This window comes from Anser cygnoides, chromosome Z, assembly GCF_040182565.1.
Source record: "Anser cygnoides isolate HZ-2024a breed goose chromosome Z, Taihu_goose_T2T_genome, whole genome shotgun sequence".
NCBI lineage: Eukaryota > Metazoa > Chordata > Aves > Anseriformes > Anatidae > Anser > Anser cygnoides.
Window position 1 is genome coordinate 12214837 of NC_089912.1, and position 21302 is coordinate 12236138.

General features: G+C 46.9%; 1 protein-coding gene and 2 long non-coding RNA genes across 4 annotated transcripts; 2 read left to right on the plus strand and 1 right to left on the minus strand.

Moving 5' to 3' along the window:
• The first annotated feature begins 183 nt into the window (after window positions 1-183).
• On the plus strand, window positions 184-11238 carry LOC106043040 (uncharacterized). Its single transcript, XR_010827474.1, has 4 exons — window positions 184-2454; window positions 3671-3867; window positions 8997-9196; window positions 9576-11238. It is a non-coding gene; the product is annotated as an uncharacterized lncRNA (long non-coding RNA).
• An 849-nt stretch (window positions 11239-12087) lies between these two features.
• Window positions 12088-16748, minus strand: LOC106043039 (uncharacterized). The gene is made up of 3 exons (XR_010827472.1): window positions 16730-16748; window positions 15952-16123; window positions 12088-14419 (listed from the first exon to the last, which is right to left on the minus strand). It is a non-coding gene; the product is annotated as an uncharacterized lncRNA (long non-coding RNA).
• Window positions 14417-20333, plus strand: TOPORS (TOP1 binding arginine/serine rich protein, E3 ubiquitin ligase). Of its 2 annotated transcripts, none has more exons than XM_066987852.1 (2): window positions 14417-15084; window positions 16798-20333. In XM_066987852.1, the coding sequence occupies exon 2, from the start codon at window positions 16879-16881 to the stop codon at window positions 19798-19800; it is 2922 nt and encodes a 973-aa protein (XP_066843953.1). In that variant the 5' UTR covers window positions 14417-15084; window positions 16798-16878; the 3' UTR covers window positions 19801-20333. The 2 variants fall into 2 exon arrangements, with proteins under 2 accessions (XP_066843953.1, XP_013047750.2); XM_013192296.3 differs by lacking the exon at window positions 14417-15084 and adding an exon at window positions 16266-16615.
• Window positions 20334-21302: the final 969 nt, after the last annotated feature.

A 21302-nucleotide genomic window follows, 5' to 3' on the forward strand; every position in this document is an offset into this window, starting at 1 on the left:
ACACACACACACACACGCTGGCTGCACGCAGCTGCCCTACGTGGATGAGCAGCTGTCGCCAGCACATCTGAGGGCCCGCAGCCCTCTGTGGCGAAGCCCTTGTACCTCATTCCTCCTCGCTCTGCTCCTGGAGGAGCGGAGGAGGCGGCACAAGGTCCCAATGGTGCCATGGGTCCCCGGGGATGGGCACAGTGGCACTATGTGCTCGCACTGCACATGGTGTTCTGCATGCCCGAGAGGGCACCGCTACTGAAATAATTCCTTACGTCCGTGCTTACAGCGGTCCTGCGGAGATGCGGGTCCCCTGCTCCACTTCCTTTCCTTTTCCTCCCAGTCTCCTTGCTTTCCTCCCTCTGCCTGCCCCCTTCTCCTTCCTCCTTCGTGCCTGCGTGACCCAGATCCACGTGGCTTTGACAGACTACGGCTAACCTGCAGCACTACAGAAGGCTGATGCCTTCCTCAGAGCATGCCGCTTCCTATTTTTACCCTCTCTGAATGACAGCCGCCTCAGACCGAGCTGTGGAAGCCTGGCCCCTGGCTCTCTGTGCAGGATTTGCACAGCCGGTGCTGCGGGCATCACTCACTCGTGCTCCAGCCTGTGTCCAGCCAGACTGGGGCCACACTGAAAATGTGTAACCATGAAGTGTGTAAAGAAGGTATGGGAAACTTGCATTTTCAGTTGTGCATGTGGAAATGAGAATGACAGACTATATAAGGTGGATTATAGGGTTTTGCTCTGTATTTTGAATTCCCTTTCCCCCACATCCCCATCTAGTTTTCGCCTGCTTTCATAAGCGCTGCGAGGAGTGGGACCACCTGCCTCGTGACACCACGGATTTGCTGTGGTATGGCAAGAGTGCGCACGTGCTCCCCTCCCAGCGCATTGCAAGTTTCTCTTGCTCACATGGTTTGTTTAAGCAAGACTCCAATAACAGATTGAATCATAAAAAAAAAAAAAGCTCCATTTTTCATCACCCTCAATCTGGGTTATTTTTTCCATATTTAATGGCTGGATAAGCAAATACTTACTGCATTTATTCCATGCGGTTGCTTTTCTGCTCAATGGTAGTGATATCCTTTTATGTATCACTTTATCATATAAATTTGGGGGGGGGCAGTGTTTGTTGTATGTTTTGTCTGGCAATCTGACTTTAAACCTTTATAATCATTACTTGCTATTGCACTGGCAATGAATCTAACCACATGCCCATTGCAGGCACTGAAGGTCCAGCACTTCCAGAGGGCTTTAAAGTTGTTTGTAAGCTGCATTGCTGGTGACGTCAAAAAGAATCTATTTTGCCTGAAAACAGAAAAGGTTTGAATCCGAGGGATCCATCTGGACACCAAGCTTTCCAAACTACAGGAATTCTAAAATTAAAATTTGGAATTAAATAAAAAATTGCACTTTGGAACTTTTCAAAGTTCCCAATTTTCACGTTGGAAGGCCTTCTTAGCCTCCCAAATATCTAAAACTCAAACTGCGTGGATTGCACTGGTGTGACTGAAAAACTAATATTTTGCAGCTGTTTTCCACTTGGGCATCCAAATCCTGAAGCAGGCATAAGGCATAAAAACAGATTTGAACATTTATTATATTCTCCAATACAAGTTGCTTGTATAACTGGAAAATATGTGATCGATGCAGTTCATGCACTGCAGCATCAGCCTGACTCAGAAGTTGCCTCTGCTGTGGAGCATGCAGGTTCCCACAATCAGAATGTTTGATATTGGCTGCTTAGACATATAAAGCGTAATTTATTTAATAGGTAAAAAAAAAAAAAAAAAAAAGAGGTGAGGCCCGTCCCTGCAGAGCATGGGATGGGGTTAAAACCTGTGCTGGCTTGTAGTAGGGAGCAGGAGCTGCATGTGCTGGCTTTTTCTAGGGGAGATGGTGAAGCACCCTTTGACAGGAGTGCTGAGGAGGTGTTTGAGCCCAGCTGAACTGGCTGGGGGTGTCCATAGGTGTCTGGGGGCAAGCACATGGGCCCCAGCTCTGTGTACATTGGGGGAATTTTAGGATGACTCTGGCTATAGCTTCCAGTAAAATCACTGTACCCTTGGTATTTCCATGCAAATGTCCAGGTGAGCTCTTCAGTGCAAGGCTCCGCTCGTGCTTCAGCATCTTACTCCGGTTTCCGCAGCCCAGGAGCTGGGATGCTTTTTCTGCCTCCATCCCACTATGGAAAGCACGGGTGTCTCGGCACTGTTCACGCCTGCTGTGTGGATCCTATCCCAAACCTCTTCCCCTCTGCGCTCAGGGCACATTGCAGTCATGCAGAGGCTGCTCGGGATGGCACAGTGGTGCCCTGTGAGCTTGGCAATGCCTTCTAAAGGGCATTGCAAGGGCTGTCCTGCTAGCGTCCTGCTGTGAGGAGGATGGGGTCATCACTGCTTTCATTCCTCAGATGGAAGCTGAGGGACCTGCAAGGACAATTTTCATGGAGTATTTGGAAGGTGAGAAGTTCTGCACACCTGGTTCTACCTATTAGCAGGCGTGGGAGGTTTTCACTGCTGTCCTCGCCTGTCTTTGAAAGCATGTGATTTAATGCTTTCCCCTTATCAGTATGGTTGCTCTTGCTTTTTCCTCCTCACCTGCCTCTTTTTGTGTACAAATGCTGCTCTCAGTGCAACTTGTACCTCCTTTATACAACCCCTGCTGTGCTGCAGTTTCAAAACTGCCTTCTGTCTTCAGCAGAGCACCACGAAAAGCAAAGCACAGGCAATATTGCCCGGTGGAGCAGCTTGGAAATAACAGTCTCGGTTTCTCACTTTGCTTAACAACCTCTGTTTCTGACACTTTCTACCCAGGGTTTCCAGGACTTGAGAGCTCGTTGCCTGCTTTACTGGGTGCCTGCTGCGTGGCTCTTTCTGCTCAGCATTTTCCACTTGACCTTTCCAGTTTCTCTTGCTGCTTTGCCCTCAGCCAGCCAAAGGGCAGGTGCTGAGCAGAAGCCTGTTTGAGGCAGCAGGCTGCAGAATCGATGCCTGTGCATCCCTGTGGTAGTGCGAGGCATGACCAGAGGGTGAGCAGCTTGCTGGTCGAAGGCTGTGGGTCTTGGAGAGCCTGAAGAGCTTGCAGGGGGGAGCCTGTGTCAGGGAATACTACTCCATGAACAGAGATTTTATTCTGCAGATACTATCATGCTGAAGGGTATTTGTTTGTGACTTTCCCTCCAGCTGTTACCCAGAGGACTCCTCAAGGCCAGCGTGTGATTTTGCAAGCATTCAGTCCTTCCTGAGAGGGACTGCATGCCATACACATCTTGTCTTTTTCATCATGGTGCTGGTTTAGATCCTACATGTTCTTTCATGTCCAGGAGACAGAACGTGTGTGGTTGTGCTTAGAGAAGAATAATTTTAAAATTTGGAGAATCATTCTACTTTAAAAAGCATTTAATTTTATTATTTTTCCTTATTCTTACTCCTTTATTCCTTTTTTTTTTTTTTTTAAATTTCTTGTCTGGCTTAAAGGAGCAGGTACAGAAGCTAAGCCTTTACTTTCCAAGTCTGACTCAGTTTGCACTCACGTGCTAGAGCGCAGTGTTGCCATCTGACAGCTGCCTGCAGCTCACTTCAGAATGAGATGGTGGTTTGAGTCCAGTGCTTCAGGCTTAAGGGAAACCAAAGAGAATTAAAAAAATAATAATAATAAATCTAATTTCTTCCGCAGGTTGGGACTGTGTGGGCGCTCCTGGTGGAGTGCCAGGAACAGAGATGGGAGGTGTACCGATGATGCCCTCTGCCTGGAAAGCACCTTTACCTCAGTGAGCAAACTCACCTTCCTTCTCAGCTCAGGATGTGACCCACGCTGCAAGGTGCATCTCATCAGCTGTGACCTGACTAGCAAAATGGCGATCTGGAGATGTGGTATGTGTTGGCTGCTTTCTGTTACTTGAGGGGTGTGTACCTGCTGGCTCACTTTTCTTTGAAAAGACAGTTAATTAAGTTCTGTAATTTCTGTAAAAATACATGCAATTCCAATCACATTACTGAAACTCCTCATGGCCTCCCCACGTAACGCATTTTGAGGCTTTGCAGCAATAAGGAAACAAAATCTGGCCTCTTAGATAAATCAGCTCCCTCATTTGCAGGGGCACCGCCACGTCTGTGGCTTGATACTGTGCTATTATAAGCCCACGTGTTGTCCTCAGAGCTGGTCCGTAATCAGACTATTGCTGATTTCATGCTTTGATTTGAAGTTACTAAAAAGCTACACAGGCCCTCTAGGGGGTAAGAAGATTGGAAAGACTGGAATGGGCGACACAGGGAAAATAATCAGCAATGCCTGAGCTCCGGGAAACAAGCTCCTCTGGGAAAATGCCTTCTCTGTCACTTACAGCCTCTCTGCCCAGTGATAACCCAAGGGCCAGGGCAAGACACCAGATTAAGCCCATCAGGTGTGCTGGATGGCACAACCTGGGCCAATTTAATTAGCTGCTTACACAGGTGTTGTAACTGATGTTAGTTAACATCTTTGTGGCATGACTGGAGCGCGCTGCATCTTTTCTTAGGCAAAGATGTGGTTCTGCCGGCTACGTAAACACCAATCTACTCATTCCCTCTCCAACGCATGAGGGTATTAGGGGATGCTGCCTAGCTTTCAGAGGCAAACAAACTCAGAGTTTGCCACAGTGTCAATCTGCTCTGGGTGAAAAAACAGAGCAGAAAAGCCGAGCTCACATGGCATTTGCCCATCTCCTCACCGCTATGTCCTCACAAGTTTTATTTAGAGATACACAATTCACATGCCAGCTGTCCCCTGTGAATGGTGAGTGGCAAATGCAGCTCACCCCAGATAAGCACTCCTGATATTTCCTTCTTATGTGAGCCCTGTGCTCACACAGGAAGATCTGAACTTGGCACGCCTCCTGCCTGGGCTGCACAGGAGGATGTGGGAGTGGACGGATCCACAGTCGGTGTTGGGAAGAAGAGGTATGGGGCAGGGCGATGAAGCTAAGGACGTCTGATTGTGCTCGACTCACCGTTCTGCTGTACTATCAGCAGACCCTGATGAAAGGGTAAGGAAAACAAGTTCCTTACCCTTTCATCAAGTTCCAATGAAGCTACCCTTTCAAGCAAGTTCCAATGTTTGCACTGTCAGTCCAGACCCTGGTCAGGAAACTCCCTTAGAGGCAGGTGGTGTTAATGATTAACACAAGATGTAGGTGATTCTTGCTCGCACCCCAGGTAGGATGGCCTTCAGAAAGTCTTGCTCATAGATCACCAGGTTCCATTTTATGGCCTGTGAGAGCAGGAGCTGATGCTCAGGGATAAGGCAGTGGCTTGGCTTGGGTGGAAGAGAGGTCAAGAAGCTGTGACAGCTGTGTCTGTATCAGTAAGAGTAAAGCCATGTTGGGTCACCATCCCACTCTATGTATGGCACAGGCTTTGTGCTGTGCACACCGAGAATCAGAGTCTCTTTTCTAACCAGCTCCATCTCACTACCAGAGCAAGAACAGACATTTATATGGCACACATGCTGCATTTGTGGCCCAGAGAGAAGTGAAGTTATTTAATTTTTATTTCCTTTTGAAGCATCTAAAATGGAAGCATCCCCATGAACCTGGGAACAAACGTCTGGTGGTGCACAGTGTCAGCTGCGTTGCAACATGCAGTGGGCTGGGGCAGGAGTTCAGCGTGGTCCTGTTAAGACCAGATGCCTTCTGCTGTTCTTGACCGTATTTTTCTGAAATGGATTTAGATGTGGGAGTGTGCTAAGACATTGGAAATGTCTGGCATGAAGGGTATGATGAGTGTTTTCTGTTGCTTTAGATGACCCCTCTGAAGCTAATCCTAGCTCTGACTGAGATTGCCATCTATAAAATAGGTATTTTCCTTCCCTGCCAGCACTGCAGGTTCATTGATAGGTGAAGAGTGCAGCGGTAGACCAGTTTCTTTTTGTCTGTGACTGTTTATATCTTGCTAATTCATCATTGCCATAACTCTAAAGCCAGAATATCGCTGCATGAATTTATAGAAAAACTCAGAGGGAGACTTTTGCTTTTCAGCATGCTTAGTTTGCTGCACAATGCCACATGTTGCTTTTGGCTTTATTTGTTCTTCAGTGTTGGTTATTTTATAATATACGCCTGTGTAGGTACTTAAGCGTGTTGGAGTATGTTAGGTTTGCTTAGTGCTAAAAAATACCCTTTTGATTCTCTGTTACCTTTGTTCTCATTACAAAGTAATTGAAGAGTTTGTATTTGAACAATGAAGCTCATCTATCATTTTGCAGCATTTAGGTGGCTTTCTTGATGGTTGTCTTTTTTTCAAGCGCAATAGAAGGATAAAAGGTACATAGACTGATATATAACTCAGGGTGAGGCAAGTCAAGAAGGCAAACTGGAGATCTAAATTGCTGATTTTATTCCATGTGTTAAGTGTTCTCAAAAACTAAAGGCAATCCAGGAAACAGTTGGACATGGAAAGAGCATGTTATGATTTTTGATGTGGACTGTAAGGAAAACCATGTAGCAGTTTTCAGATTACCAGGAAAAAAAAAAGAAAAAAAAAAAGAAAAATTTGCAAGGTTATATACTGCAAGAAATTTAGGAAAGTTGGCAGTATATGGAAGTTTGGCACATGCAGAGTGGAGGCAGTCTGTATCCATGTAGGTCTTCACAGATATAGAGAGACACTTACATATGCTTTCTTTCTTAATCTTCTTAATCTTAATCTCTCCAAAACAGAGGGAAAACTTGTCTAGGTTCTTCCTGGAAATTACATTTTATTTTCCTTATCCACACAGAATGAGGAGGTAAACTCCTGTCCAATTTATCATGATTGACCTTTTTCAGAGAGCTATTAGTCACGAACAGGAAAAATGTCTGTACTCTCACACTATGCACAGGTTAACTTCTGTGTCGCTTTCATCCTCTTCACACATTCAGTTTAATAAATGGCATCGTTTAAGGTTATTTTCATCAATGAATAGATTACGATGAAGAGCAGCAAACAGATGAGGTGCTCAGGAGATCCCCACCTTCTATTTCTGTCAGTGTGGTTGCTCCGTCTCAGTCAGTGGCATCTCTCTGCCCTATGATCCTCTTGAAAAATACTTTAATTCAGATCTTTTTTTTTTTTTTTTGGCAGAACTGTTGCGTCAGAAGACATAAAAACCTCTGCATTGAGCATGTGTATAGAGAAATCTCTGGCCTTTGTCTGTCACAATACAACCCTCTTGCGTTACAGCTTTTGTATATACAACGCTGGGCAGTTTTCTGAGAGTAAAAGTAGAGATGATCTCCCATACAGGTTAAAACATATTCCCCTCCTCCTCCCCTCCGCTGCTTCCACTGCTTAAGCTGAAATCACCAATAGATTTTGGAGTTAGTGTTGTTCTGGCATAGCAGAATCCCCTTGTATGTCCTTGGATGAGAGATGTCCTTGCCTCAATGAGAGTACAGGCATCAATGCAGTTAAGAGTCATGACTGATACACACTTTGAAAGTGCTTTCAAGAAGTTAGAGAAGAAGACTATAATTCATTGATCTGTCTTCCATAAGCCAGCTGATACTGACATTTGAGTGAATAACAGGACACACAATCATCCAGTAAAAATTAGATGGCCCAGGGTATGGTGAGAAACCTGACTAATTTAGGCTAGATACCTAAATTTTGCATGGTGTATATTATGAGGCATTCATCCTGTCTTTGCTGGCAAAATCAACTTAATGCCACAGCAATTCATGTGGGAGGAGAATAATACCAAATACTAATAATACCAAAACCCCAAATTCAGCTTGAAATTTTGATTTAAATTTGTGGCAACATATGCTTAAACTTAGTATAAATGCAGCAAAGGAAGGAACTTTTTCATTTTTTTAGTTCTTTTCAAAGGGGTGACTGTGTGTGTGCTGGTCTGATCATGTCAGCAAATGGAGCCAACCTTCAGCTGCTGGGGGTGGCCTCATTTTGTTGGGGGCAGGTGGTTTCACAAGTCTCTGCTGGTGCACTTTGTCCCCTAGCAGAGAGGTAGAGACGTGCCTGATTTAATGCTGGCAGCTTTCTACATTCATATGCATATCACCAGTCTTATTGTTTGTTCATTTGGGCCTTTCACATACCACCAGTAGGGAAAGAAGCATTTATTTTAGTGAAAAATGTGACTGTGGAAATGTAAATTATTTGCAGGCTGCAGGCATAGCTTACTCTCCCCTAACGTTAATTTTAGCTCACTTTTATTTAGCACTTGACATTGTCCATTTAATTCAGCACTGAAGTTTTAGAAAGGTTTCTAAAGCATCACTTACACTTTCATTGTCTGCCTTCAGTAGCAAAAAAAATAAAAAAATAAAAAAACCAGCATAGGTGAGCTACCATTTAACTCTAAAGCAGTAATAACAGAACATATGCCCATTAAGCAGTAACAAAAGAATCCTACTAGGCTATTTTTAAAATTGCTTGCCAAACTGGGAGTGTGCATTCCTCACATATGTATTGGGTAGTCTTTCCCTAGAACAAACTACGTAGTATTTATTGTCAACATTAATGCATTAATGTGCCTGTGAGAGGTATGCTGGCCAATGACAGACTGCACTATGATCAAAGTCGTGTTGAGATGTAGTTATGTGTCTTTCTTCCTGTTGGATAAAGACTTCCTAATTTCAGTTTATCTAAAGAAAAAAATGACAAAACATTCAACTCACTTATTCATAAATTAGCTGTGGGTGGATCTTGTGCAGACAGCACAGTCAGGAAACTAAGTCTACTGAAATCCCTGCTAAGAAATTGCAGTTTTCTGAACTTTTTACTATTTTGAGAATATTGAAAATTATGGTTATTATTCATTCAAATGAAAAATTAGTGATCTAATATACAACCACTTTATGAAGCACACTAAGTTAAATATTTGTACGTGGACTTCGTGCTAATACATATTAATATACCCTATCGTATCCGGAAAAGTAACAAAACAGTTGTTTCTGAATTCTCAACTCTGCTAACATTTGTTGTGAAACCTTTCTTTTTATCCCAAACCAACATTTCCTGTGCAGCTGTCTTTTCACTTTTTTCGCCGCTGGAAGGAAGAATTAATGGACCATTCAAACAGAAAGGCACTCTGCAGGGGAAGAGACAGATCCATCCCCTGTGGGGGGCTGCTGTCCCTGCACAGCCCCTTGTGATGGGTACCGAGAGGGTGGAAGAGGAACCCTCGCTGGTTTGGCTTGGACAGAGCTGCTTCATCCTGAGGAAGGTGATTTGCTGTTCTCTGCTGGGTACAGTCACAGAAACATTCAGGTTGGAAAAGAGCTCTAAGGTCTTTTAAGACCTCTGAGGCCTCTAAGGCCTCATCCTCTCTCCTGTCCCACACCTCAGACCAGGATTGTCCCTCTGCCCACCTTCTCCAGCATATTCTGTCCCTCTGCCCACCTTCTCCAGCATATTCCATGCCCAGGAAGAAAGACAAGAAAGATATTAAGGAGAATTCTGGCTGGGTGCAGAGTATCTGGAGAGAGCAGGGACTAACAGAAATGTCCCTGGCAGAAATAACCACCTGGGGTGGTTATTACTTAAAATCAGTGAGGAACAACTATCTGCAGCAGATTAAATTTGCTCTTTTCACTGTTTGTCAGGTTAGCTGTCTGTTGTAAGGAAAATCGGAAGTTTCTGAGGAAAACAGAAGGGTCTGAGAAGATGCACAGGCTGGTCTTGGGGCAGCGTCCCTGCTGCGACAGCTGGTTCAGGAGTGAAACTAATGTGAGCAGTCCCATCACAGCCACGGCCCAAACTGTTCTGGCAAGACTTAGCAAGGTATACCTTTTTTTTTTTTTTTTTTTTTTAACACCTTTTTAAAGCCCTGAGTGTGCTGGGGCCCCCAGGAGGGGCACAGGCACCACCTGTGTTGTTGTCTCTGTGAGCCCAGACAGCTTTCTGACCAGCTCCTCTCCTCTCGGCCCACATGCAGGGAAACAGGCACATATTTCCTTCCACCTGTTTTCTGCATCAGGCTGTACAGGGCCACATGCTGCCTTTCACTCTCTCACAAAAATTTGGTTTACCTCACCGTTATGATTATATATGCCCCCAGTACAAGGGTGCTGGCAGACATCCCCGAAGTCATTACCTGCACGGTGCTTTGGATCGAGGCCTAGTGAACTGCAATTATTTGAGGAGGGTTTCCTTTTGGAGCCGACACCTTAATCACTAGACCCTTGGCTCTTTACAGAGGCAGAACCCTCCTGGCCGCAGTTAATAAAATCTGCAGGCTGTGGCCCCGTGCAGCCTGTGTGAGGCAAAGCATAGTGCTTTAATGGTTTAACCTTTTGGGTTGGTGCTTAACACCTAACAGGTGCCACCAGTCAGCATAACAATGGAAACCAGAACTGTTTGTGTTGCTTTGTGTATTTCTGTCCAGGTGAAATAACCAAGCAGCTCCTCTGCCTGGCAAAGAACTCAGCATCTACCAAGGTGGGAGGTGTTGGTTTGACCTTATGGACTTCCTTTTAATCAGTGATGGGATGATTGAGGACAAATGTGTTCACTCACGAATTTCACACAAGTCTGCTAATGCAAGCCTCTGGAACACACATTCTGTATAAATCCCACCAGAAGGGGGCTTGCTGGAAGCAATGAGACCAGCTGAACCCATCAGGACCACTGCTGCCTGCAGCTGTGCGTGGCGGAGTGCAGCCTCTCTTTTGAGATAGATACTGGTCTTGGGTGCTCGTATCCCTGGGGTCTGATTCTGCAAACAGGTACAGCATGCAGAATCAACCAGAATACAAGGCACCTGAGAGCTAAATATAAGTGCTACTTAATAAATAGCAGCCCTGCAAGGATCACTTGCTTCTAAGGCGACAGAATTAATGGGGTTTTATTCCCAGTCTGGAAGTTCATGAAGTTCTTTTTTTTGTATGTGAACAGTCCCGTTGAAATCACTGGGATTAACTACCAAGGTCAAAGCAACGTTTGCATCTGCCGCTGATCTGAAGCCTACTGCAGATGTTTGCCCAGAGCTTGGTTTTTCAGATTGCGTGCTTTTGTTGACTTTGATAGGATTATTTGCCCCAGTTTAGTGCATGGTGGGCCATTATGTGTGGGTCTGGGCTTTGATCTGCTAGCAGAAGCCTCTGTTCCCATTCCTCCCCCTATCCCCGTACTACAGATTTCACCTGCTGCAAAATGTGTTGTCCACTCACAGTTACAGCTGAAAAATCACAGTGCTTATCCTGTGCTTGAGAGCCTTTATAGAAATGTGGAGCTACAGCAGGATGACTGAAACTGGTATGGTTATGAAGCTGCCTAACAAATTATTTAAATTGCATGGGTTTATATATATATATATATATATTTGTATATTTATATATATATATATTTGCCTACATTTGGGTTATACTGCTGGCACTGAACTCATGCTTTATGATGAAAACCAACATATATTTAGGCTTAACTACATGTAATCACTTCTTAAATACTGTTGTGTTTTTTTTTTTTTATTATGAAGCTACTTGAATCAGCATAAGTATGGAGTCAAAGTATCATTTGGAACAGAGGACTAGGAAAATAATTCTACCAAAAAATTAGCATGCTGGCCAAAAACATGTGGACATATTGATTGCAATCAATAACACCAAAAGATTTTAAGACTGAAGTCACACCAAAAGAAGAAGTAAACACTCCCTGTCTGCTGGCAATGTTCTGCTTTCAGCTGCTGTTATCATTTCAAAATAATCCTCATCTGAGTGGAAGAGAATTCCTTGTGCTGCACCTCAGCATGGGTGCTGTCAGCTTGCTCTTCCATGTGATGCCTATCACAGAGGAAGAAGCTGAAGGAACTCACTGCATGTGTTCTCTTGTCCTACCAAGTCCAGAAATCCCTTTCAGAGCAGTCCTGTATGGTCACAAAACTGTACTCAGTTAAAAGATTATTGTGACATTATTATTAGAAATAGCTGCAGCAACGACTTGCCAAATGAACCATTAAAAGAAAACCAGGTTCACTGAACTACAACAAAATTCATTAAAGCTTGCTTTGGGCAACATACGGTCTTTGAAGGTCTTTATCTTTTTAACTATTCATCTCTTCCAGCATCTGTGGCAAAGCCCTCCACCTCTCTTTTTATTTCATTTGAATGTAAATACTCATTTCCAATAATGCACATTTCCTTTATTGACAAACTCATTTGACAGTGCGTCACTGGTAAATCAGACAATCTGCCAACATACAGAAATGTGAATAGCAAAAAAACAAACAAAAAACACGCACACAAAAAAACCAACTTTATACTGTTAGTGTGAATGATAAATTCTTTATGCTTGGGGAACACTGGTTAAAACTTTTTGGCTGTTGCTTTCACTCTCTAGCTGAGTGTTTGCTGGTCTTCAGTCTAAAGTTTCACCGATCCTAAACAAGTTTTATTTCAGATGACAAAAGAGGAGGTCCAAACCTGATTCCTCTAAATGGAGGACTCACAATTGGAGCCCACTATGTAAAATACAGGCAGTAGCTTGCCTGTGCCTCGGAGCATATGCCAACACTGCCGTCTAGCTTCTGCAGAGGTTGTTGCATGCTGTTGCTTCATTCTAGCTGATCACATTCATATGCGAGGCAGCATTACGGAGCCACCTGTAGTGGCTGGGGCATCATAACATGGGCTTCTATTCTCAGACAGGGTCCTCTGACATGCCACCCTCCGCTGGTCTCAGTGTTGTCTTCCATTTGCTGTTCCTCTCTCCTGTCCTTATTCTGTGTCTTATGGTATACCATGCATACAATTATTTTTTTCTCTAACACCACAAAAATCTGAAGTTCTGTCTTTAGGACTACAGGCATTTTATATATAGTCACCACTGGGATTTTACAAAGTTTTTAGGCTTCCATTTACCATGCTATAAGCTTGTGTATATTTACCAAAATCTGTATTTATACAGTTTTTAGGCTACAGGTAGTGTTGCATAAAAAGTAGGCAAGAAAATAGAAAGCCAATACTTATTATTAAGACAACAGGGATCTGTTAAACTGTGGCTTGAACTTGTGTAATTCCTCCATTTTCAAACAATCTATAATGCAGGAATTAAGCCATTACATTCCAGCTTCCTTGCTGCTGTAATTCGAGAGAAATTGATTATCATTGGTAGATTAAGGTGATTTGAGGTAGAATTCAGCCCACAGTTTCCTGTTTGGCTGATTATTTCGTTTCCATTTCTTGACTTTCTTCCATTAGTCTTCATTCAATAATTCAGCTACAGCATTAGCTATCCTTACATATTCCTGTCAACCTTATAATTAACATGTATCCATGGGTACTGCCTCACGTTAGTGAAGCAAGGTCGTATCTGAAGGGGAATCTTTTGTATTGGTTGAAGCAGCTGTTATTGTGGCTGCATACCTGGATGAATCAATTAATCATTTCATTAAGCTAAAGTGCCTCTTAGCGATGCTAATCAAAAGCACGCTGTTCACAGTTTTCCCAAACAACCCCCTGAAACCTAAACCAACAAACAAAACACTTTGTGACCAACAAACAAGCTTTGCTGTCATAAATAGGCTAAGCTTTATTTAACATAATCATAATAATAATAAGATCTGAAAGGGATTTCATCAGCATTATGAATATGTTCCTTTAGGGATGATAGGCATTAGCAAAACAGCCGTCCCTGGTGATTGCATCTGAATGGTTAATGCTGCTTAAAGCAGGGTTTTTATTTGCTATACCATTTTGGACAGGAAACATTTTCTGATCTTCACTGCATTTTTGTGGGTCAGGAGAGTCCTGGCCCTTCCTGCGACACCCCCAGTGCAAGCTGAGGGGTTTTGCACGTGCTGCTCCTTGACTTCCACAGGCAAGGACAGGAGAGCAAGCCAAGCACAGTTTGAAAGGGAAGGGGAGATGGAACAGACAACATAGGTGGTAGCACTGAAAGTGGGCAGCTTCAGAGGGAGCTTCTCTAGAGGGGAGAGGTCAGCATGTAAAGAAATGAGACAACTAGCATCAAAACTGCATAGGAACTGAATTTTTAACACTGTTACTGCTGATATACTGAGCTCGTATTCTCTTTTCTCCTGAGACTAGGTATCTGCTGAATAATTTCTTAAATTACTTTCAATCCAGGTCTCAGGATCTTAATCCTGGACACTGATCCCTATGGCCTCAGCATCAAAACAACGCACAGCCGTCGGGCACAAGAGCCAGAGTGAAGATCTTCTCCAGCGTGAGAAACTGAGCTGATTCTAAACCTCAAGTTTCTGGGATTTCTCTGGTTACTTGGAGCTCCACAGAGCTGTGGGCTCTGCTTCGCACTCTAGGGAGCAGCCGAGGGCCTCCGGAGGCTGCTGGAGACCCGCGGGGCAGGCAGGGAAGCGCTGCCGGGGCTGGGGAGCGGTGCTGCGGTGCGCTTCTCCATCTGGTGGCCGCTTATGAGTAAAGCGGTTCAGGGTGGTCACAGCAGCTCAGCTACCCTGAAGGCACAAGGCTCCCTGGAGAAAGAGAGGCAGAGAGAGTTGTCTGTCTGCACAGAGACCTTTGCAAGGGGCACCGCGGCAGCCTGTGGCAATTTTTATGTATTTGTGAGCAGCCCCGCTGGCAGTCCTGGGGCTGCGACTGCTGCTCGGGGGACGGGAGCAAGTCCCCCGCTAGGTGGGTGAAGCTCTGCTGCTGGCAGAGGCTCTGAGAGGCTCTGGGAGCAGCGCCCAGCCTCGCAGGGGAAGGCTGCTCCCCAGCCTGAGGAGGTCTGTGGGTCTAAGGGGGTGGCATAGGTTGGGGCTGGTTCTGGGCGAGGAGCCACCAGGCTTCTGCTCCTGCCAGTTGCTCAGAAACAAGCTGACACGCCCCACATTGTGATCTCACTAACTTTCAGAACTTTCTTCCTAGCTCACAGGTGAATCGCCCCCCATGAAGGCGATTGGTGTCCTCACCTGAGCCAGGCGTTTTTGAGTGAGCACCAGGTAGCAGGCACAAGCAGCTCACAGTGAGGAAAAGACGCTTCCAGCTGCCTGTTTTGGAGACTATTGAGTTGCAAATGGTCTCTCCAGGTGGATCCGACCTTGCCTAAAAGCTGACACGTGCATGCAGCATTTAGGAAGTGAACTGAAGAGGACCCTTGTGGACAGCAGTCTCTCAGATATGCCAAACGCGGGAGCAGGTAAGAGTCCTGGTGGCAGCGATGAAGGTAGGTGATGGGGAAGGGCTCAGCCCCAGTCCCCGGGACAGGAATGGTGCGTGTGTCCCAGGTGCAGCTACTGGGATAACTGGAGTGAGTAAACCCAAAGGGAGTGCCAGCACCAGGACTGCTGATCACAGCATGTGTGCCTGGTATTGCTGAGCAAAAGTGTTTGCATCTTCCTCCAAACCCCACAGGTAACTGTGTGTGTGCAGGTGGATGTAATTTGCTAGCAAACTTCCAGCCTGCCCTGGGAACAGACAGGGCTATCAGGTGCACAGAGGCCTGTGCTGATGTCCTGTGAGGAGCAGCTGAGGGCACTGGGGTTATTTAGTCTGGAGAAGAGGAGGCTCAGGAGAGACCTCATTAATCTCTACAGCTACCTGAAAAGAAGGTGTGGGGAGCTGGGGGTCGGCCTCTTCTCACAGATAAACAGTGATAGGACAAGAGGGAATGGCCTCAAGTTGCTCCAGAGGAGGTTCAGGTTGGAAATGAGGAGACATTTCTTCTCAGAAACAGCAGTCACGCATTGGGATGGGTTGCCCAGGGAGGTGGTGGAGTCACCGTCCCTGGGGGTGTTCAAGGATAGGTTGCACGTGGTGCTTAGGGGCATGGTTTAGTGGGTGATACTGGTGGCACGGGGATGGCTGGACCAGATGACCTTGGGGGTCTCTTCCAACCTTAATTATTCTACGATTTGGAAGACCCACGGGTGCCTGTGGGTGCACGCCGCTTAGCAACGAGCACCAAGCTGGACCAGCCCTGCCCCACCGCCCCCCCCTCCCGCGGCTCCCTGTAACAAAACAGCGCGGCGACCCTTCACCTCGTTGCCCTCCCTCAGGGACGCACCGTGCGCTTTATCCTCCCCTCAGAGCTCCTCGGGCGGCGTCCTTCGGCCTCTCTCCTCCTCTTCCTCCTCCCCTCAGGGCACCGCGGTCCCGCCCCGCAGCAGCCGCTTCGCTGCCTCCCGCGCCCCGTACAGCACGTAGCCCCACGACAGCAGCACCACGGCGGCCAGCACCTGGGGGGGGAAGCGACAAGAGGGCGTGATACGGGGATATCGCGATACGGGGATATCGGGAGACGGTCCCCCCCTCACGCACCAGGCGGCACAGCGGCCGCGGGTCCCTCGGCGTCATGGCGGCGCCTGCCCGACACTAAGATGGCGGCGCGGGGAGCGGAAGTGACGCCATGAGGCGGCGACCGGCCCGTTGCCCCGCTGCCGGGGAAGCGGCGGCGGGGGGATTGGAACCCGGTTTCCGTGGCAACGGCACTTCCGCCGCCGATGTCGGAGCCGCGGCGGGGCCTGGCGGAGCGCGGCCGCCGCCGCCCGGGGCGGGAGGAGCGCCGGGACCGGGATCGGGACCGGGACCGCGACCGCGACCGCGACCGGGACCGGGAACGCGCTGGGGACGGGGCCGGGAACGGGAATGGCTTCGGCCGCTGCCGGGCTCGGCACAGGGGGAAGGCGGCCGCGGAGCCGGGCCGGGCCCGGAGCGAGGCCACGGCGGCGGTGAGTGCGGGCCTGGACCCTCCGTCTGTCCGTCCGTCCGTCTGTCCGTCCGGTGGCGGTGCCCCCCCATCACCGGGAGCCCCTTTGTTCGGGCAGCCCGAGGCTCACGAGCACCTGTTGTCAGTTCCCGTGCCTGGTGCGCCGTCTGTCCTCGCTGACCCCTTTGTCTCCTCCTTTTCTAGAGCACAGCCCCCGCCGCCAAGGAGTTCCCAGGGGATAGCAATTTCCTGCCAAAAGCCAGCACCAGCAAGCTGCACCAGACCATGCCAACCGATGCGTCCCCTGACTCCAAGTGCCCCATTTGCTTGGACAGATTTGACAATGTCGCCTATCTAGATCGTTGCTTGCACAAGTTCTGTTTCCGTTGCGTCCAGGAGTGGTCAAAGAACAAAGCAGAATGCCCGCTCTGCAAGCAGCCCTTCTTTTCCATTTTCCATACGGTTCGTGCCGAGGATGACTTTGAGGAATACATACTCAGGCCTACAGAAAATGGCTCTTTTGCCAGCCCTGATGGCCAGAGGTTTCGTTACCGGACCACCTTAACAAGGCAACATGACGCCTCCTCTTACGACCAAGGCAGTTCCTCATCTCTAAGGACACTGTCCCGTCCGGATACTGGGATTTTGTTTGAAGATTTGTCAAGCCAGCCGGTTCAGCAGAGAGATGGGGAGATTCAGCAGATGATAAGGAGGCTGGCCTTGAGGAGACAGGAGAGTGCAGAGGGCGGATATGTGGTACCGATGCTGGAGCAGGAGATGATCAACTTCCGCAGGGCCCTGTACCGTGCGGGGATGCGTGTCCGTAGCATTCAGGATGGCGGCCGCTACCGAGACATTTCAGCAGAGTTTTTCCTCCACAACGCCGCTTGCTTTCACAGGTTGGTTCCCTGGCTGAGGCGAGAGCTTGTGGTCTTGTTCGGTTCCCACGGGGCTCTGGCTACCATCGTGCACCGTGTCATCGCCAGGAATATCATCAGGTACGATATGGAGAGCCAGGCCTTCGCTGATAGTTTGAAGCCATTTTTGCTGAATCGGACCGAACACTTCCTCCATGAATTCATCAGTTTTGCCCGTTGTCCTTTTAACTTAGAAGCATACGATTACAATGCCAATTATGACTGTCCTGCACCGTCGTATGATGAAGGAAGTCACTCAGAGTCATCAATCATTACTATATCTCCCGATGCGGCAGATTCTCACAGGCCAGACCACCGTTCATCCATGACTGGTGTTGGCCAGGCCCCCTGGGATGATGAAACTCCAGGGCCTTCCTATTCCATTTCAGATGATGTCCGTACAACCATAGCTTCTCCTCTGGAGACATCAGAAAGTTCTGATGAAGACTCTGCTGCAAGGAGAACCGAACGACAGACTCAGTTACAGGCAAATGCTGACTCAAATGACAGTGATTCTTCTTTGGACAATTGTGTTATCGTTGGGTATGTTAAGCCACTAGCTGAGAGGACACCAGAACTGGTTGAGCTGTCCTCAGACTCTGAGGAGTCCATCAGGGAGGAGAAAAGGGAGGATGTGAAAAAAGAGCAGTCAGTCCAGCATCGTAGCTGGAGTGACAGCGAACAAAGCAGGAGCTCATCACCACGCTCCCCCATGTATAAAGAGAATGTAGGAAGCTGCAGGAGCTCCTTATCCCCTGCAGTCGAGAAAACAGAGTTGAAGGATGAGGAGAAAAACAAGGGTAAAGCAAAAGCTCTGTCTCCACAGGACTCGATCTGGAGCCCCTCTTCGGAGAGGGACACAATGTACTCTCCTTGTAATCACAGATTGTCTAGAAGGAGAAAGTCCAGGAGTCCGCCGTCCTGTTCACAGAACAGTCAAGGCAGTCATGACCATCTGTATAGGAGGGAGCATCACAGCAAACGCCAGCTTCAAAAGAGGCGATCAAGAAGCAGAGATAGGAGCAAACATAGGAACAAAAGAAGCAGGAGGAGGTCAAGATCTCCTTTCACTAGTGTCTCCCAAAAAAGCCAGAGAGGCTCCCTTAGTCGTGAGAGCACTACATCCAGGGAAGTAAGCAGATCGCGGTCGCGTAGCCGTGGCAAAAGGAGATCGAGGAGCAGAGACAGTGACCAGTGTCATGTAAGAGACAGTTACCAAAGTAGATACCACCGGGGTTATGCTTTCTACAGTCGAAAGACACCTGGAGAGGGCTCCTCCTGCAGGAGGAGGACTCAGTCCAGTGCTCACTGTTCAAGGCAGTCTGCTAGTCCAGAGTACAGGTTACAGTCTTCTACTGAAAAGACAGATCCGCACAGCCAGAAGGGAGTCCATGAGAGACATTATTACTATTATGAACGACGCAGATCAAGGAGTCGGTCAAGCGATAGGTCAGGGACCCCGTCTGGAGGGACTGACAGAACGAAAAGCGAAAAGCCCGGTGGGAAAAGGAAGTACAAAACTCGGCACTTGGAGAGTGCAGTGAAGGAGAGCACAAGTCTAGAGAGAGAAAACGACCGCAAGAAAAGTTTCTCGAAATACAGCGACTGCTACAAAAACGAAGATAGCCTTTCAGACAATCAAGCAAGTAGTGAGACAAAGCCTAAGAAAAAGAGGAAGAAAATGAGAAGCCCAAGTGTGGAGATAGTCTATGAAGGAAAAGTGACAGACCCGACAAAGCACACGAAAAAGAAGAAGAAAAAGCATAAGAAGAAACACCGGAAACATCACGTACATTCCTCACCAGTGGTGATTACAATTGATAGTGACAGTGGCAAGGAGCCAGAAAGTACCGAATGTGACAGCAGCGTTACTTGGACAGGCGCATCCAGGTTAAACGAGAGGGAAAATGAGTCTCCATCATCCCTTCCGGGAACGACAGGTTTTGAAGATGTTTACAGAATGAGCGAGGAAACTGGAGAAGCAGAAGAAAAATACAGTATTCCTACTGCAAGAGACTTCGATGGTGACATTGACATGAGAAATGCTGATGCTGAGCCTCAAGAAGCAGCCGGGAAGAGTCTGGTAGCGGATACGACAAGCAGCAACACCACTCACACAGAAACTGTAATTAGCCATGGTCAAGGAGCACAAGCAATGCCTTCCAGTCAACTGTCTTTACCCCAGTCTTCCTTACTAGAGTGTCCAGAGAGACCACCGCTGATACTAAGGCTGCCAAAGAGATTTGTCAACAGATCCTGTTGGTCTGAGTCCCCAGAAAAAAACATGTAGCGTATTTTACACTGAATAATTCTTAAAATTCTGAATTTAATAACTTTTTTTCACCCGTGAGAACAAAGCACGTGGTGTAACTTGTGTGTGTTAAAAGATATTTGGGAACTGTGGAAACCCCTTGAATGTGTATGCACTTTTACACTGGAGAAGATAGAGCATTGTTAGTATGTAACTTCTGGGGTTTCCTAAAGGACTGCTTGAAAGCTATAATTTCATAAAGCCATCGTATTTTCTCATGGTATGTAAAATATATCCACAGTGTTATTTCAAAGCTGTGTTTAAAAACAAAACACACAACAAAAGCATACCAAAAGACAGAAAATACATTTTATGGGGATTGTTCTTCTTGTACCTTGAAAAACTTGCTTAGTTCATAAAAAAATGTTTCTTGATGTGTTGTATTTTGATTTGTGGGGTTTAAGCTGATCTCTGCTGAAAAGCAGTTGGCAATTTCTACATAGATCTTGAACAACACTTCCAGTAACATAAATTGAGTTGCATCAAAATCTGAATAAAGCAATAAGACTTTTTTTTTTTTTATAAAGAATTTAAATCCATAGACGGTGTACTTTGCCAGCAAAACATTTCTCTTTCAGTTTTGGGTTTACGGACCATCCAACATTTGTGCTGTTGGTGGTACTCCAGGTTGGGAGGTTGTCAGGTCCTAGCCCTCACTGAAAGCAGAAACACCTTTGGTCAGAATGCTCAGGGTCTGTGCAGTTTGGAATGTTCCCCAAACTGGAGATCGCACAGCCTCTCTATGATACCTCTTCTAATGTCCGAGTATTTCCTTGGGATTTGTTGCTGTTGTTGTTTCAAATGTCCTTTTTGTATTTCTCTTGTTGCAGCCTGCGTCTATTGACTTGCATCCTATTGCTGTGCAACCCCAGAAGAGCCTGGGGTTATAGCTGTCTGTAGCTCCTCCTGAGCTTGCTGCATAAAGCATCTCCCCCAGCTCCCTTCACAATACATGTCCTGCTGTGTGTATGTACAGTGCATGGGGCCAGGCGGGGTCATGGTCTCTGGGTTGGGCACAGGAGTAGTTCCCCGGTGCTGATACGAAGTTGCCTGCCGTCTCTTCTGTGTAAGGGCCTTCCTGTGTGGTGGGTTTGGCCTTGGCTGGCTTCCAGAGGCCCACCAGCTGCTCTCTCACAGCCCCTTCTGAACAAGACAGCGTGAGAAAATAGCATGGGAGAGTTCCTGGGTTGAGATAAGGACAGGGAGATCACTTGCCAGTTACTGTCATGGGCAAAGCAGCCTCAGCGTGGGGAAGATTAACTTAATTTACTCTCGGTTAAAAATAGAGTAGGATAGTGAGTGACAAAAAACTGAAACCACCTTCCCTAACTCCCACTCTCCACAGGCTCAACTTCATTCCTGATCATTCTACCTCCTTCCCCCCAAGTAGTGCAGGGGGATGGTGAGTGGAGGTTGAAGTCAGTCCGTAATGATTTTTGTCTTTACAGCTCCTTCCTCCTCATGCTTTCTCTTTGCTCCAA

Coding starts and splice junctions, on each gene's coding strand:
- TOPORS (XM_013192296.3), top strand. CDS start 16,388: ATGTCGGAGCCGCGGCGGGGCCTGGCGGAGCGCGGCCGCCGCCGCCCG. Junction 16,616..16,797: donor GGAGCGAGGCCACGGCGGCG/GTGAGTGCGGGC, acceptor CTCCTTTTCTAG/AGCACAGCCCCCGCCGCCAA.